Below are 14,308 nucleotides of genomic sequence, written 5' to 3'. Positions count from 1 at the left end.
TCTTTTCCCAGAGATCTCTGAGTGACTTGCTTCTTCCAAAATACTGTTTTCCTCCCTGTCACTTTCTATCTCTCCTCCTGCTTCATCCCCCCCCCACCCCCGCTTAATACCATTTATTACAACTCAACATTTCATCATATACTAACTTGCTGATCCAGTCTCCTATTTAGAATCTCAGTTCCATAGGGGGCAGATATGCTGTCTGTCTTTTATGGACTCTATCTCCGATGTCTCAACAGTGCCAGACACACTGGAGAAACCCAATACACATTTATCAAATTAAACTCATCTACTACTATTTGTTGAATGCTTCCTGTGACTCATACACCGAGAATCACTTCAAATAAAACATTACCTTTAATCCCCATAACAACCCTCTGCTATGTGATAGATACAAATGACTGTGCTTTTCTAACAGATGAGGGAACCCAAATGAAGACAGTTCGGGAAATTGACCTGTGGTTCTACGAACAGGAAGTGGCAGAGTCAGGATTAAATGCAGGCAATAATCTCTGAACTTAGGGCTCTACAGCACCTGTTTGTCCCCCAAGTGGAAGTCAGCATATCCCTTTCCCTTCTTGGAACCCCGGTTTCTCATCTATGTCATGGAAGTAGCCTTCACCTCGCAGGGTTTCTGGAAGACTGGGCAAGTAAAAACAGTGCCTGGCCCATGGTAAGCCTTCCATCAGGGGGCACCAGAGCAATGGTGGCAGGGTGATATCAATCATGATGAGGCTGCAAAATCAATGCTTTGAAATCAAGTCAAATAATATCTTAGTCATTATTTATTTGTTTGTGTGTTTATTCTGAGCCATACTGGGACTTGAACTCGGGACCTGGGCACTGACCCTTACTTTTTGCTCAAGGCTGGTGCTCTACCACTTGAGCCACAGCTCCACTTACTGGTTAATCAGAGGTAAGAGTCTCCAAGACTTTCCTACCCAGGCTAGCGTCCAACCTTGATCTTCAGAGCTCAGTCTCCTAAGTAGCTAGGATTAACAGATGTGAGTGATGAGTGCCATCTTTTAGATGACGGTTCTATCCTCATAACAGCCCACTGTGGCTCTATGAAGACTCAAGAGTTTCATCGGACGGGTACAAAAGGTCTCATCATTTTCTTAAGGAAGGGGAATCTTAGCTAACACCACAGGCTTCTAAGGCTTCAGCAAGAGCTTTGAAGACAGGGCTTCAGATAGAATACTGGCCTCCTCCAGGACAGCTGCTCCCACCTATAAATTCCCATCACACCTATAAATTCATGCCCTGCCCCACAGGCAAGAGTTACCATGGGCACCAAAAGCCCAGCCCCACTCACAATGACCCCTAAGAATAACTGGACCTTGTGTTGGGAAAGAAGATGATGCCACCGACACACTTCAGACCCATGCACTAGGATGCTGGGAAACTTCGAGAATCCTAGAGGTTGGGAATCAAAGGCAACTTACCAGTGTGGGTCTGCCTGTGTGTCTCCAGGGCGTCCTCTTTGGAGAACTGTGCGCCGCATTGGTCACAGACAAAGGCTTTGGCACCCGCTGGAAGAAAGGAGAGGCAGTTGAGTGCTTCTGCATGTTGAATTATACATTAGCACCTTGTAGAGCTATTATAACACCTTGTGTTGTTTTCAAACCACCTCAGATTCCCAAGACCTTACCATATACCAGGCATGATGCTAAGCACTTAATATATATCATTTCCTTTAACTCCTCTAACAGCAACCTTTTGAAGTACATACTATTATACCCTAGTTAGCACACGAGTAAAGGCAAACTTAAGAGAAGTTAAGTAGTCTGTCTAATGTCACACTGTGGGTAACAGTAGAGGTGGATTTGAACCTTGGTAGCCTAACTTCACTCTTGAAAGCCTCCTCAGGGATCCTTCTCTAAAAACCCTTTCTGGATAAGAGGTGACCTCTGTTCAGAGACAAACAGTGCATGCTTTCTCTTATACATGGAAACGGATCTAAAATACAACTAGATAGCAACGATAACAGGACTCTAGGCATTCACCCACAGTCACATTAAAGGAGGATACTCTTCCGGGAAGAGCCCCAAAGTGTAATTTCTCTGAACATCTACAATACCATTTGTCAAAATGAACTCCAGGAAATGGGAAAATGGTTTTTTGATGTTGTTAGTGGTGGTGGTATTTTTGTTTTTGTTTTTCTTTTTTTGGGGAGGGGCAGAACGGGACATAGAAGTGGAGGGAGGGAAGGGTGAACAAATTCAGTCATGGTATTCAATATATACTATGCAAAAATGAACTATACCAACACGTAGACAGGGACAAGAGGGGAAAACTGAGGGAAAGTGAAGGAAGGGGTGACACTGTCCAAAAAGAACTGTACTTATTACCTGATTATGGAATTGTAACTCCTCTGTACATTACCCTAATAATTAATAACAAGAAAATTATATATATTAAAAGGAGGTAAGTTTCTGAACTCAGAAACAAAAAAAATTGCAAGCCTCGTTGATTCATTTTATACATCAGGTCTTTTCAGAAGATTGCATTTGGAAAAAAATGGTTCTACTACCTTTTAAAAAGTGTAAGACCTGGTGTTGGAATGCATGCTTATAATACCAGTAGGGGAGACCGAGGCAGGAGAATCTCGAGTTCAAGACCAGATAAGGCTACATAGCAAGACCCTGCCTACCAACTCTGTTCCCTTCAAAAAAGAAGTTAAGCCAGGCACAGTGGCTCATGCCTGCCATACCAGCTACGTGGAGAGGTGTGAATAAGAAGACCACTATCCAGGAATAAAATATGAGATTGGGTTCATTTTCAACATAGCGTCTTGTATATCTCATTTTTACAATGGGGGTAGGGAGGCGGGAGTTGGGGAGGTGGGGAGGGGTAGGAGGGTAAAAGCAAAGGAGGAGGTAATAATGCTTCATAAGAAATGTACTCATTACCTTACTCATGTAACTGTAACACCTCTGTACACTACTTTTACAATAAAAAACATATAAAAACCATGACTGATACAAAAAAAAAGCTAAAACAGAAAGGCTTGGGGAAATAGCTCAAGTGGTAGAGATCCTGCTTTCCTAGCAAGCATGAAGCCCTTAAGTCAAATCCCAGTAAAGCCTTGGAGGATTAGCTTATACTTAAGTACCTGGTGCTGGTGGCTCATGCCTTTAATCTTAACTATTCAGGAGGCTGAGATCTGAGAAGTTCAAAGCCAGCTCTGATAGATAAATCTGAGAGACTCTTATCTCCAATTATCCATCAAAAAAATCTGTAAGGGGAGATGTTCAAGGGGTAGACCACCAACCTTCAGCAAAAAAAAAAGCCAAGCAAGAGTACAAAGCCCTGAGTTCAAGCCCCGGTACTAGCCCCAGACTTAAACACTAAGGAATAGTTGTTCCAGTGAAGACTATAGGACCCTATAAAGTATGATCCCTATATTCCAAATATTAAGGCTGCACTCTAGTAGGTGTTCAATACACAGGGATTGATTAAATAGAGCAGAGATTCAACACCCCAGGGCAACATGAATTTATAGGCTTATGCCTGTAATCCTACTCAGAAGACTGAGATCTGAGGATTGCAGTTGGAAGCCAGCTTGGGCAAGAAAGTCTATGAGACACGTATCCCCAATTAAATACCTGGAAACTGGAAGTGGAGCTGTGGCTCAAAGTGGGAAAGCAAAAAAGCTCAGGGACAGCACCTAGGCTCTGAGTTCAAGCCTCTTGGCCCACAATAAATAAATACATACATAAGTAAATAAATAATAAATAAATAAAGTCAAGGGGATGGGGATAGACAAATGGAGAGAGAAAAGGTAGATAAATCCATTCATATTATCCAATGTACATATGTGGAAATGGAAGAAGGTAACTGAGGGTATTGGTGGGGTAGAGCTGGGATAGAAAAGGATGAGGACAATGGAAAAGATGATGTTAATCAAGACACATTATACTTATAACCTGATGTGTTGAATTAAAATCTCTTTGCACAACTACTTAAGAAGGTTTTCTTTTTATATCTGAAGTGCCAGTTTTACTGACCAAAGTAACCTCCAGCTCTTTAAGAAGTTTTATTTTATTTTATTTGTGAACATACTTACAGAGGGGTTACAATTACATGGGCAGGATAATGCATACATTTCTTACCAAGCATAAGTTGTTTTTTTTTTTTTACAAAAACAAGAATGGAGCTTTAAACACACACACACACACACACACACACACACACACACACACACTATTGTCATTTGCCTGAGATGGCTGGAGTTGGGTTTCTCTTGGAGGCAGGGAGAATCCTGTGCTGACCTCTAGATGTCCTTCAACCTGTAGAACATCCTCAGTCCAAACACCTGGTCTATGGCTTTGAACATTTCTATCAGGGAGGATAGCAAAGCTTCTCTGCGTGCTCACAGAAGCGACGGCTAGAAGCGCTTTCATCCATTCACACGGGAAATGCAGAAAGTCTCTCAAAGAGCAGAGCAAGCCAGGGTGGGGACGTTGGGGCTAGATAAAGCCATGGCTCCCTGGCAATGAGCAACTCCCCCTAGTCCCAAATCATTAAGCCATCAATGATTTTCTGTGGATCTGTAAGGGAACCGATTCTAATTGCAATCCCGTTGCTTCTATCTGTTTCTCACGGCTCTCTCCAGAAGACTGAGAGGTTGGCCATCTTGCGTGGAGCCCTACGCTGGAGTGAAGTGGTGTGTGGGGCTTCAAAGAGGTGTGGTGTGGATGGGTTCTCAGAAACAGCCATGGATGTGGGCTGTAGTAGCATCTCACTTTAGCGACTGAGCAGCAGCGAGAAAGGAAGGAGGGAGGTTGGAAAGGAAGGAGGCCTATCTACCATCAGAGTTCAGAGGAAGATAAAAAACACATAAGCACACATGATCTCGTGAAGGCTGCTGGCTCGACCCAAGCCTGACCGCATCTGCTTGCTTTCAACGTCCTTCTTCACTCCACCCCACTGGCTGAAGTCACGAAACTGAGCTCAGTGTGTGAACGTCCCTGTCTTCAAGGACTTTGAGTCAGCTTCTTCACCGCACTCAGATAACACAGATAGAAGCTCCCGCTGCCGGCCTCGTCTCCTCCCATCCCTGCCAGGACAGACTTTGATTCTCCAAATTCTCCAGGGTGACCCCAAAAAGCAAAACCAGGCTTAAAAAAATAAGAACCAAACCCAGTACACCAGACACCTGCTCTCCCTAGGAGGCTGCACCTTTAAATAATCGTCTCTGCAATGGCTGGCTCAGAGGCAGAAATATTTGGCAGCCCTGAAATTAAAAGTGATAAATTTCCTCGCCCAGCTTTGATCGATAATAGAGGCCTCATCTGTTAATCAATAAGACAGTCTCTGCCTGTTTACTGTGCGCGTGTTGTTCGCTGCTGCCTTCAGTATGAGGTCAGGCTTGCATTCAAAGCAACTCGAGTGTGTACCGACCACATGGCTATTCCCAAAATGCATTACGGTGACATCATTCAGCCCCTAATACATTCATAAAGCATCAATGGAGGAGGTAGGAAAAGCAGGCCCGGGTGTGTGAGGACCTAGTAGCAGAATTTACACCCACAATCCCCACCCCATCCCAAAGCAGGGGGAACCTCAAGGACACAGAGGTGGTCATGGTCACCTTATCCTACATATGGGGGCTGTGTTGTGGATGCCCTGAGAAGTATATTTTATGAATCACAATAAGTAAGCAAAAGGGATCAAATCTCTGCCCTCATGGAGTTTAGCTTCAAAAGAAAGAGGCACCTCTGGGAGTGGTAGCTTATGCCTGTAATCCTGGCTATTTGGGAGAATGGTGGAAATAGAGGATTGAAGTTCACAGCCAGCCTGGGCATACCAGTTCTTGAGACTTCATCTCAATCAATGGCTGGGTGCTATGCTGCCTGCCTGTCATCTTATGTACAGGAGGGACACAAGGGCCAGACACAGGAGTGGAAGTGTACCCATCTCCCCCAGCAACATGGAAGCACAAAGCTGACTAGTCCAAGCTGACCAGGGCACAAAAGCCAAGACCCTACCTTAAAAATAACCAACTGAAGGGGCTAGAGGTGTGGCTCAAGTGGTAGAATACCTTTCTTGCAAATGTGAGGTCCTGAGTTCAATCCCTAGTGCTGCCAAATAAAAAGAGAAGAAAGCAGATTTCTTTTATTTTTAAAGTAGGCCAATATAAAACATGCAATGGTATAAAGGAATAAGAGAGTACCAGAAGCTGTTATTTTGGATGTGGCAGTCTAGGACGTGGGCTGGAATGAGCTGGTAATTGTGAGAAGAACTGGAAGAGAGGAGGCAGTAAAGAAGCAACACTGCTATCTGGAAACATCCACAGTAGGCAAAGAAAGAACCCGAGGCCAGCTGGATGGGCTAGGCTCGGTGAGGGAAGATGGGGTAAGTGAAAGATGGCAGAGAGAGAAGAGCAGGAGGGTAACAAGAGAGCAATCTCTATACCACTCTTCAGGTCAATCAGACATCAAGTGCATCAAAGAAGAGAAACTCAGGACCTGGAGGGGGGAGCGCTGGCTCCCAGCTTGCCTTGAGCCACTCACCAAAGTCATCTCCTGTCTGTGAAGGAATCTTTACAATAGACGAGCATGTCTGCCTAATTCACTGACACTATGGGAAAGCTGGGGGAGATGGTGAATATTTAGGATCACTAAAGTACCTGTCATTCATAGAGGCACTCTGCTGCAGTTATAAGAAACCGTGGAAGCTACTTCTACCCCAAGAGGCAATAGGGTGTGGTTAAGGGCTCAGGATTTGGGTCGGACAGAGCAGAGTTCAAATCCCAGCAGAGCTCAGTCACTGGCTGTGACCTCCAGCATGTCCTAACTTTAGTGAGCACATGGCCTCATCTGTAGAAGGGGAACAGTAGGAGTAGTCGGCTCCCCAGAGAGCTGGGACAAGGTAAGTAAAGGGCTGGGCTCCGTGTCTGTGGGTAGAGACACAGAAGCAGTAAATAGCAGCCACCATCATCACCACTCATTACCGCTTTAAAGAAGAACTCCCTCCGTGCAATTAAAGTATGATTGATTTTACTGAAATTCAATGCACAGTTATGTAGGGGCCATCTATCTTATACAAAGTAAGTCTCAAGTCTCCACCACACACTCGCACAGCTCCCAAGTCCCTCTGATTTAGAGGTGAGAGATGGTTTTGTTGAAAGAACCACAAAACTCTTGTCATAGGGCCAGTATGTCAGTTCCAGTAGCTATTCACTGACTCAGCTCATCAATCTACCCGGACAAGCCCCAGGGGCCCCATTCAGTGTGGCTGTGTTTCCAGACTCTGCTGCCTTCCCCAGTGGACAGACTGGATGCTCCGTGAGAGCCGGCTGGTATCTTGTGGGATCTCCTGAATCCCCATGGCTCTGTGCTGCGCCTGGCACACCGCTTGTACGTACCTGATGCTTGGGTCAAGAACCTCTCATGCAGGTTCCTGCTTCCAAAACTAGCCTGGAAAAGGGGCCATGACCATGTAGGGCACTGCCAGGCTGTCCCCTAGGGGGTGGCAGAGTCCTTATTCCACATACTCTGGGTTCTTTAAGGTGGCTTTTTTTTTTTTTGAAACTCAAGGGCATGGTTTCTGACCAGAACTCAGGAAGTTGAAGGGAGAGAAATGGGAAGGCTGCAAAGTGAAGCTGACTAGTACTTGCCCCCATCAGTGAGCCTCTGCTCCCAGGCTGACCGCCAGAAGACTAAAATGGGCCCTTGACAGACGCCAGTGAACTTCTGTGAGACATCTCCCTCATCCAGCTTATTCACCTGGGAGTCACAAAACACAGCCAGACAGCCAGACAAACATCCTTGCCCCTGCCAGACTTCCAGGGACCCTGCAGACCACAGCTCAAAGATGCTTCCAATACTACTTTTTTTTTTTTTTTGGTCAGTCCTGGGGCTTGAACTCTGCGCCTAGGCACTGTCCCTCAGCTCTTCAGCTCAAGGCAAGTGCTCTACCACTTGAGCCATATCACCACTTCTGGTTTTCTGGTGGTTTATTGGAGATAAGAGTCTCACGACTTTCCTGCTCAGGCTGGCTTTGAACCGTGATCCTCAGATCTCTGCCTCCTGAGTAGCTAGAATTACAGGCGTGAGCCACCAGCACCTGGCTCCAGATTCACTCTTATCTCACTAAGGGGGTGGGGAGGGATGACCACCTCCTTAGAAGGTTAGACAGAGTTTAAGGGACAGAGGCATCCACAGAGCAGGTCCAGGTTTGGTGAGGAGAGAAGGATTCAAGACATCACAGCCTAACTGAGGCCTGGGCTGGTTGGAAGCCTCCAGATGTGGGAGTAAAGATCACCCCAACTCTCAGGAATCAACTGAGGGGACCAGCCAAGAATGCACTTACAAAAACATAAGGCATTATCTGAGTGCCAGGAATCCAATGAAAACAAGAGCTGGAATCGAGTAGAAGCCAGGACAAGCTTCCTACCAGCTGGCCCCCTCCTCTAGCTTTTCCCCCTTGGCCAAGTACTGAGAGCCCCCTCCCACTTGTCTTCCTAATCAGAATCGGGGCTGGAAATCCAGAGCATCAAGAAAAGAAATAAAAGAAGCCGAAGGCCATCCGATGCAGAGTGGTGTCTCTCTGAAGGATAGAAAGCAGAGCCAATGAGAAAAGAAAACAATTACAACAACCCTCCCTCTCCAAAACCTGCCCTACCCCCAAGCTAATAATAATTAACAACAACAACCAAAAAAAAAAGGAACCACTGAACAAACACCTAGCTCCTGCCAGCCTCCAGCACCTCATGTTAGTGGTGCGTCTTTTTTTTTTTTTTGTTAATTCCTTGAGATTTTAAAATAAACATCTTGAATGTTCTGATGAGATATGCATGGCTGCTTACATAAGGAAGTACAGGGTGTACCAAAACAGCAGACCCAAAAAAAGCATAAGCTGTGAGAACAATGAGTACAGACGCAGGGCATTTTACAACAGGCCATGGTGTACAGTTTTATTTACAGTACCTCTTATCAGACAGAGAACAGCACACTGCCTGCCAATTCCAAAGGCCAGGACTGCGTGTTCCTTCCCTCAAGGAGATGTGTACTCCCGGGGAGGAGCTGCTGGCAGACACACACTCGCTTGCTCTCTCTAGCTCTTGCTCTCTTTCTCCCTTATCAACAAAAGGAAAAGGCTGGTTCAGGACCAGAATTTCTGTCGGACACAGATTTGGGGGAGGGGGGAGAAGGAAAGAGGAGCCGGTAAACAGGTGCTACGGAATGGAAAATATAGCTGACACTGCCTCACTGTGGGATGGGGGGGGGCGAGGGAGGTAGTGGAAGAACCTGTGATACAGAGCCCCCAAATCAAAGGAAGGGTGGCGAGAACCCCAGAGATGGAGCCACCTGGCTAAGGATGGCTCCTTTCCTGATCTCTGGAATTCAGCTTATTACTGCTGCTGAACTCACGTGACTCAGTGTCCAATCCATACAAGAGGAGACCTTGGGATGAGCAAAAGAGTTAAGGACATCACTCAGGCCCTGAGTTCAAGGCCTAGGGTTCTCGTATAATAGAGTGAGAATTTCATGTTAAAAGAATAGAGACTATGCTCTCTGCTCTTTTCCATACTCTGGCTCCCACATCCACCCCCATGGGTTCCTGGGCTGCCTTCATTTCCTACCCTACTCTCTGAGTCCTTCTGCCCACGAAGAACCACCTCACCTCCTGGGCCAGCAAGATAACTCCACTGGCCATCACAAAGAGCCTAGACAGGGAGCAGCAGTGCTAGGCTCTGGGTCTGGTTCTTCTGAAGAGTTCATCCTATAGCTATCTACATCCCTCCTTTGCTTGACCTCGGTGTTACCATCTGTAGAATGGAGAGCAAAGGTCCAGCCCCTCCCTGCTACCTAATGGTACTAGAGAGAAGAAGGAGCTCAAAGACATGAAAGTGACAGCGGCTTTGAAAGTGATCAGGACTGACTTACAACCAGACACTAAGTGGGCCTGTCATATTCTTGGCTCAAGGCTTGATTCTCCTTCTTCAGCATTCTCCTTTTGACCTCCAAGGAAGCAAGATGCACTATCGTGGGAAACTATCAATCATATGCACTGCACATAGAAACATGAACTCTCACATTGATGAATGACGGTGGCACACTACAAAGTCAAGGTTTGTCTGACCTTCGGTTAACCAGAAAGTCCTTTTATTCCACTTTTTCTGAACCCCCTACTTAGCAAAGGCTTTTAAGAGTGGATCCTCACTCTTCATTCTGAGGCTCTCTTCTGTCCATGCTCTTTCTGCATGTGCCTCTAAGTGCCTCCCCTTAATAACTAGACCCCTATGCCTAGAACAGCAAGAAAACTCAATGAAGATGTCAATTTCAGGCTTAGGAATCCATCCATTCATCCTAAACAGTGGAGCTGTCAGTTCATTTTGAATTCACACACCCACACTTCCCCACACTCAAGTGTCTTCAAATCAAAACGTCCTTTGTGACTTTACTCTGGTGTGTGTGTGTGTGTGTGTGTGTGTATGTGTGTGCGTGTGCGTGCGTGTACGTGTATGTGCCATAACTAGGTCTTGAACTTAGGGACTGGGAGCTGGTCCCTTGGCTTTTTTGCTCAAGGCTAGTGCTCTACCACTTCAGAGACACTTCCACTTTCAAAGGGTTTTAGGTAGTTAACGGGAGAAACAAGTTTCATGGACTTCCCCTGCCCAAGCTGGCTTTGAGCCATGATCCTCAGACCTCAGCCTCCTTGAGTCCTAAGATTATAGGTGTGAGCCAAGAGTGCCCAACTTCCTCTTTAAAAATTTTTTAAATTACCTTTAAGTAGTTGTACAGAGGGGTCCCAACTGAACGTGTCAATTTATAATGACGCTATTCTTGATGACTCCACCATCTGACATGCCATCACCACAGCCTAACGATCCCATCTCAGACCTGGCGCCCTGGGGACTGCCACCCTCCCTGCTCCTCCTCTTTGGGCTTCTCCATGGCACCACGAGGCTGCCAGTCTCTCTGGGCCTGCTGTGGCTTTCAGAAAACAGAGCATGTCTATTTTTAGCCCTTCTCAGCCTAATAATACTTCCCAACACCCATTCAGCTTAATCACTTTATTGAGGACAAGAAGCAAGCTCCAGGCCGGGTGCTTCTGATGTTAGGAAGTAGTAAAATGTTCAAACTGGTTAAAAAATGACACTCATTGGCTCGCCTTTGGTGTTTGTGAAACCCTAATTGTGGCTCAGGCCGTGGATCTAAAGAACCTCGCAGGTTTCAGAGTCTGGCTCTCTTACCCCCTGCACCATAATTGAGGTGTTGCATTACAGCTACAACACTGACGTTCGCAGGCTCAAAAATCCAGAAGCCTGGAGGCGCCACAGTGTTCAAAACAGAAATATTGCCTGTCACAATCAATGCCCACCTCCTCAGCCAGTGGGGAGATCCAACTAGCCTTCGCTGATATGCCCTATACCCAGATGGGGTAACTGTCCAGTGTGAAGCCCTTTGTGTTATTAAAGAACTTCTGCTAATTAAACTGACATCAGGGTTGCTGCTTGACAGCAGAATGGTTTGTATGCGGTACTTAGGGGACCTGTGAATTTGGTGAGGGTAGAAAATAAGACTGTTGATAGCACTGTTGCATGCGCCTTGGAGCCCATGACTTCCAAAAACTTCGGGATATGTTACCTGCATGTCTGTAATCTATTCCACAGGAATGGTGGGCTAGAAGAGTGGGCAGTTTGGGAAGCGATGGACGCAGCTTTGCCCACCTGAAGCTAAGACCAGGGGCTTTGGGATCATGCATTCTTGGGATCACGCCTCTTACTTGCTGAGGCGATCACAGGCAGGTAAGCATAGTTTCCTGATTTCCGAAATGCATGTCATAGCAGTGCCAACGTTAACCAGGTCCTGTGAGGCTCCAAAGAGACAATGGGACAGATCACCTGGCACCTGCAAGCCCAAAGTTAATGAAGCCGCCATTGGCACTGTCATCATTGGTCTCCTTTCTTAGATTCAGGACACTCCCCCCTAAAAGAATCGGGGTACAAGAACAGTTACCCACAGCCACTTGTGGGCAGTCATGGGGCCTCCTTGCTCAGGTGACTCAACATGGTCAGAGGGAGCTATGCAGAGCTGGAAAAGATCCCATCTGTGACTCTGAACTGGAAACTCATCTGGGATGGGACTCTTCCACCACATTCCTGGACCACTTCCCCTGCATACCTCTGTCCCCTCCCTTTCCTTCGTAGGCCAAGTGCTTGAAACACCTTCATAAGCTTCCTGCTCTTTAGAAGGCAGAAGTGGAATGCCTCATTAACTTTCCCAGCTAATTTTACAATTTAACCAAACACCACATTCCTGCCTCGATTTCAGCCAGCCTCTGACTGTGACAAACTTGATAAGTGAGATGAACTAAACACTGAGTCCATGCCAGAGACGGAAGGGAAAGAAAAGGCCTGAAAACCATACTGGGAACTAGAGAACAACATTAAAGGTTCACTTGAAGGGGAAAAAAAAATAACGCTCCATAGGCCCCTACCCACCCCCCACCCTCAGCAGAATACGGGGCTGCGCAGGGCTGAGGAGTGGGGAGAAGAAAGCCAGGGCAGCCACATGCTGTCAGGAAGATGGAGTGCTCTGGTGACAATGACTCTTCCTGTCACCTGGGGGAAAAGAGTTTTAATGGGAAGCGTGGTTACAGGCTGTCCTCTGGAGGCATGATTCAATCCTGATGGGCAGCAGGCCAGAGGTGAGGCAGGGCCACCCAGAGGACATGTTCAAGTTGGCCATGTCCCAGGCCCTCTTCCAAAGAGTATTGCAAGGCCCTTCCTAGTCCGCTGAGCCCAGGCTCTGTAGGTAGCACTTGCAGGCTCTAACTTCTGATTAAATTCTGGGTAAAGGCAGCCTAACAAGAAGCTGGCAGATCTAAGGCAGAGTCTCCATCAAGAATCTTATAGGATAGAGCCAGGTGCTGGTGGCTCACATCTATAATCCTAGCTATTCAGGAGACTAAGATCTGAGAATCACACTTTGAAGCCAGCCTGGGCAGGGGAAGTCTATGACACTCTTATCTCTAATTAACCAGCACAATCTGGAACTGGAACTATTGTTCAAATGGTAAAGCACTAACCTTGACCAAAAAAAAAAAAAGAAAGCGCTAAGGGACAGTGCCCAGGCCCCGAGTTCAAGCCTCAGGAGAGAAAAGACCTGGGGATTGTCATATAACAGAAAATATGACAGGTACATACCTTGTCTACTCCGGATGGACAGAGTGTGATTCCACCCTCTGAATACCAACCCCAGCCCTGCCTCAGTACATTCAGAAGCTACTGCTTTGTGCATCATCTTGCCCCCTGGTCAGCCCCGAAGCTTCTACCTGTTCCTGTCTGCCCTTGATTCCAGAATGAGTGACTCCCAGAACTGCCCCCTCCCCTCTCCTCAGCAGGGTTCTCCCATAGGTCCTGGGTTGTTCCTATTCGATGATCTGGGCTGTTCAGGCAGTAATCCCCACAGGGATAGCAGCCTGTCCCCCCATCTCCCCCAACACAGTCTGATCTCCCAGTCTTTGTCTCTTGGGCTCATTTCAGAAAGGCGACTGAGGAAGATTCTTGCAAATCAAAAGTTTCAGGGTGTTCTCTGCTTACCTGGAGTTACCTTGTTACTGAAATGACTATGGCCTTGCATAATTACTCCAATGAAATGCAGCCACCAGTGAGCTCCCGGTGCTCAATTACCTTATAATAGTCAGCAAGAGAGCTGCGAGGTTTAATCCATCTACCCCAGAAGGCTTTTTATCCCAACTACCTAATGAAAAGTTTAGAACTTGATATTTTTTTTTCCTTTTTGCTTCTTTTTCTTTTGGATTGAAAGAATTCCAATCCAAATGGGCCCTGGCTGGGGAGAAGGACAAGGGAGAGCGCTAACTACTGGGGAAAAGTCTAGAAGAGGTTGTCTGTATCTGGCTGAATTGTGAAGGAAGGAAACTCTACAGAAGGCCTGGGCCCTGCCTCCTGCTGCCTTCCACCTGGGGGGGAGCCAGCCCCGCCCTCATTAGACCAACGCATATACCTGGATGTCCCTGATGGTCCAAGGAGGTGGGGTCCCCCATACCTCCTCTAAGGCAATCTGCATGACTGCTCAAGTCCCCCTCAACCAACTCACCAAGGGGTAGGCCCATGCATGGTTGTAGTGAGTCCTGAGGGCTCTGGGGAGCTCTGCACATTCATATCACATTTTGGGGTTCCTATCAAGTCCTGGGTGAGAGTTTTGTGCTCTAGGCCTGTGCTCCTCACGAAGCTTCTTCACGCACGTGCCTGTGTGCGGCAACCTCAGGACGGAAGGACCCCCGGAGATGGCAGTGGGATGGTTCTCAGCCTGAGAGTAATATTCTCAGG

The 14,308-nt window shown here is 46.8% G+C and overlaps 1 protein-coding gene across 3 annotated transcripts in view; it reads right to left on the bottom strand.

Annotated features, from left to right (window-relative positions):
- The window catches only part of Zbtb16 (zinc finger and BTB domain containing 16), a 184,830-nt gene that overhangs the window by 65,787 nt on the left and 104,735 nt on the right, over positions 1 to 14,308 (bottom strand). For all 3 annotated transcript variants that reach the window (XM_013009768.1, XM_013009769.1, XM_013009767.1), the window contains exon 4: positions 1,446 to 1,532. In XM_013009768.1, the coding sequence (XP_012865222.1) occupies positions 1,446 to 1,532 (87 nt within the window). The remainder of the gene's footprint in view (positions 1 to 1,445; positions 1,533 to 14,308) is intronic.

This window comes from Dipodomys ordii, unplaced genomic scaffold (genome assembly GCF_000151885.1).
Source record: "Dipodomys ordii isolate 6190 unplaced genomic scaffold, Dord_2.0 Scaffold10, whole genome shotgun sequence".
Lineage (NCBI taxonomy): Eukaryota > Metazoa > Chordata > Mammalia > Rodentia > Heteromyidae > Dipodomys > Dipodomys ordii.
The sequence above is the reverse complement of the archived record's forward strand: the minus strand, read 5'-3'. Positions and strand labels throughout refer to the sequence as shown.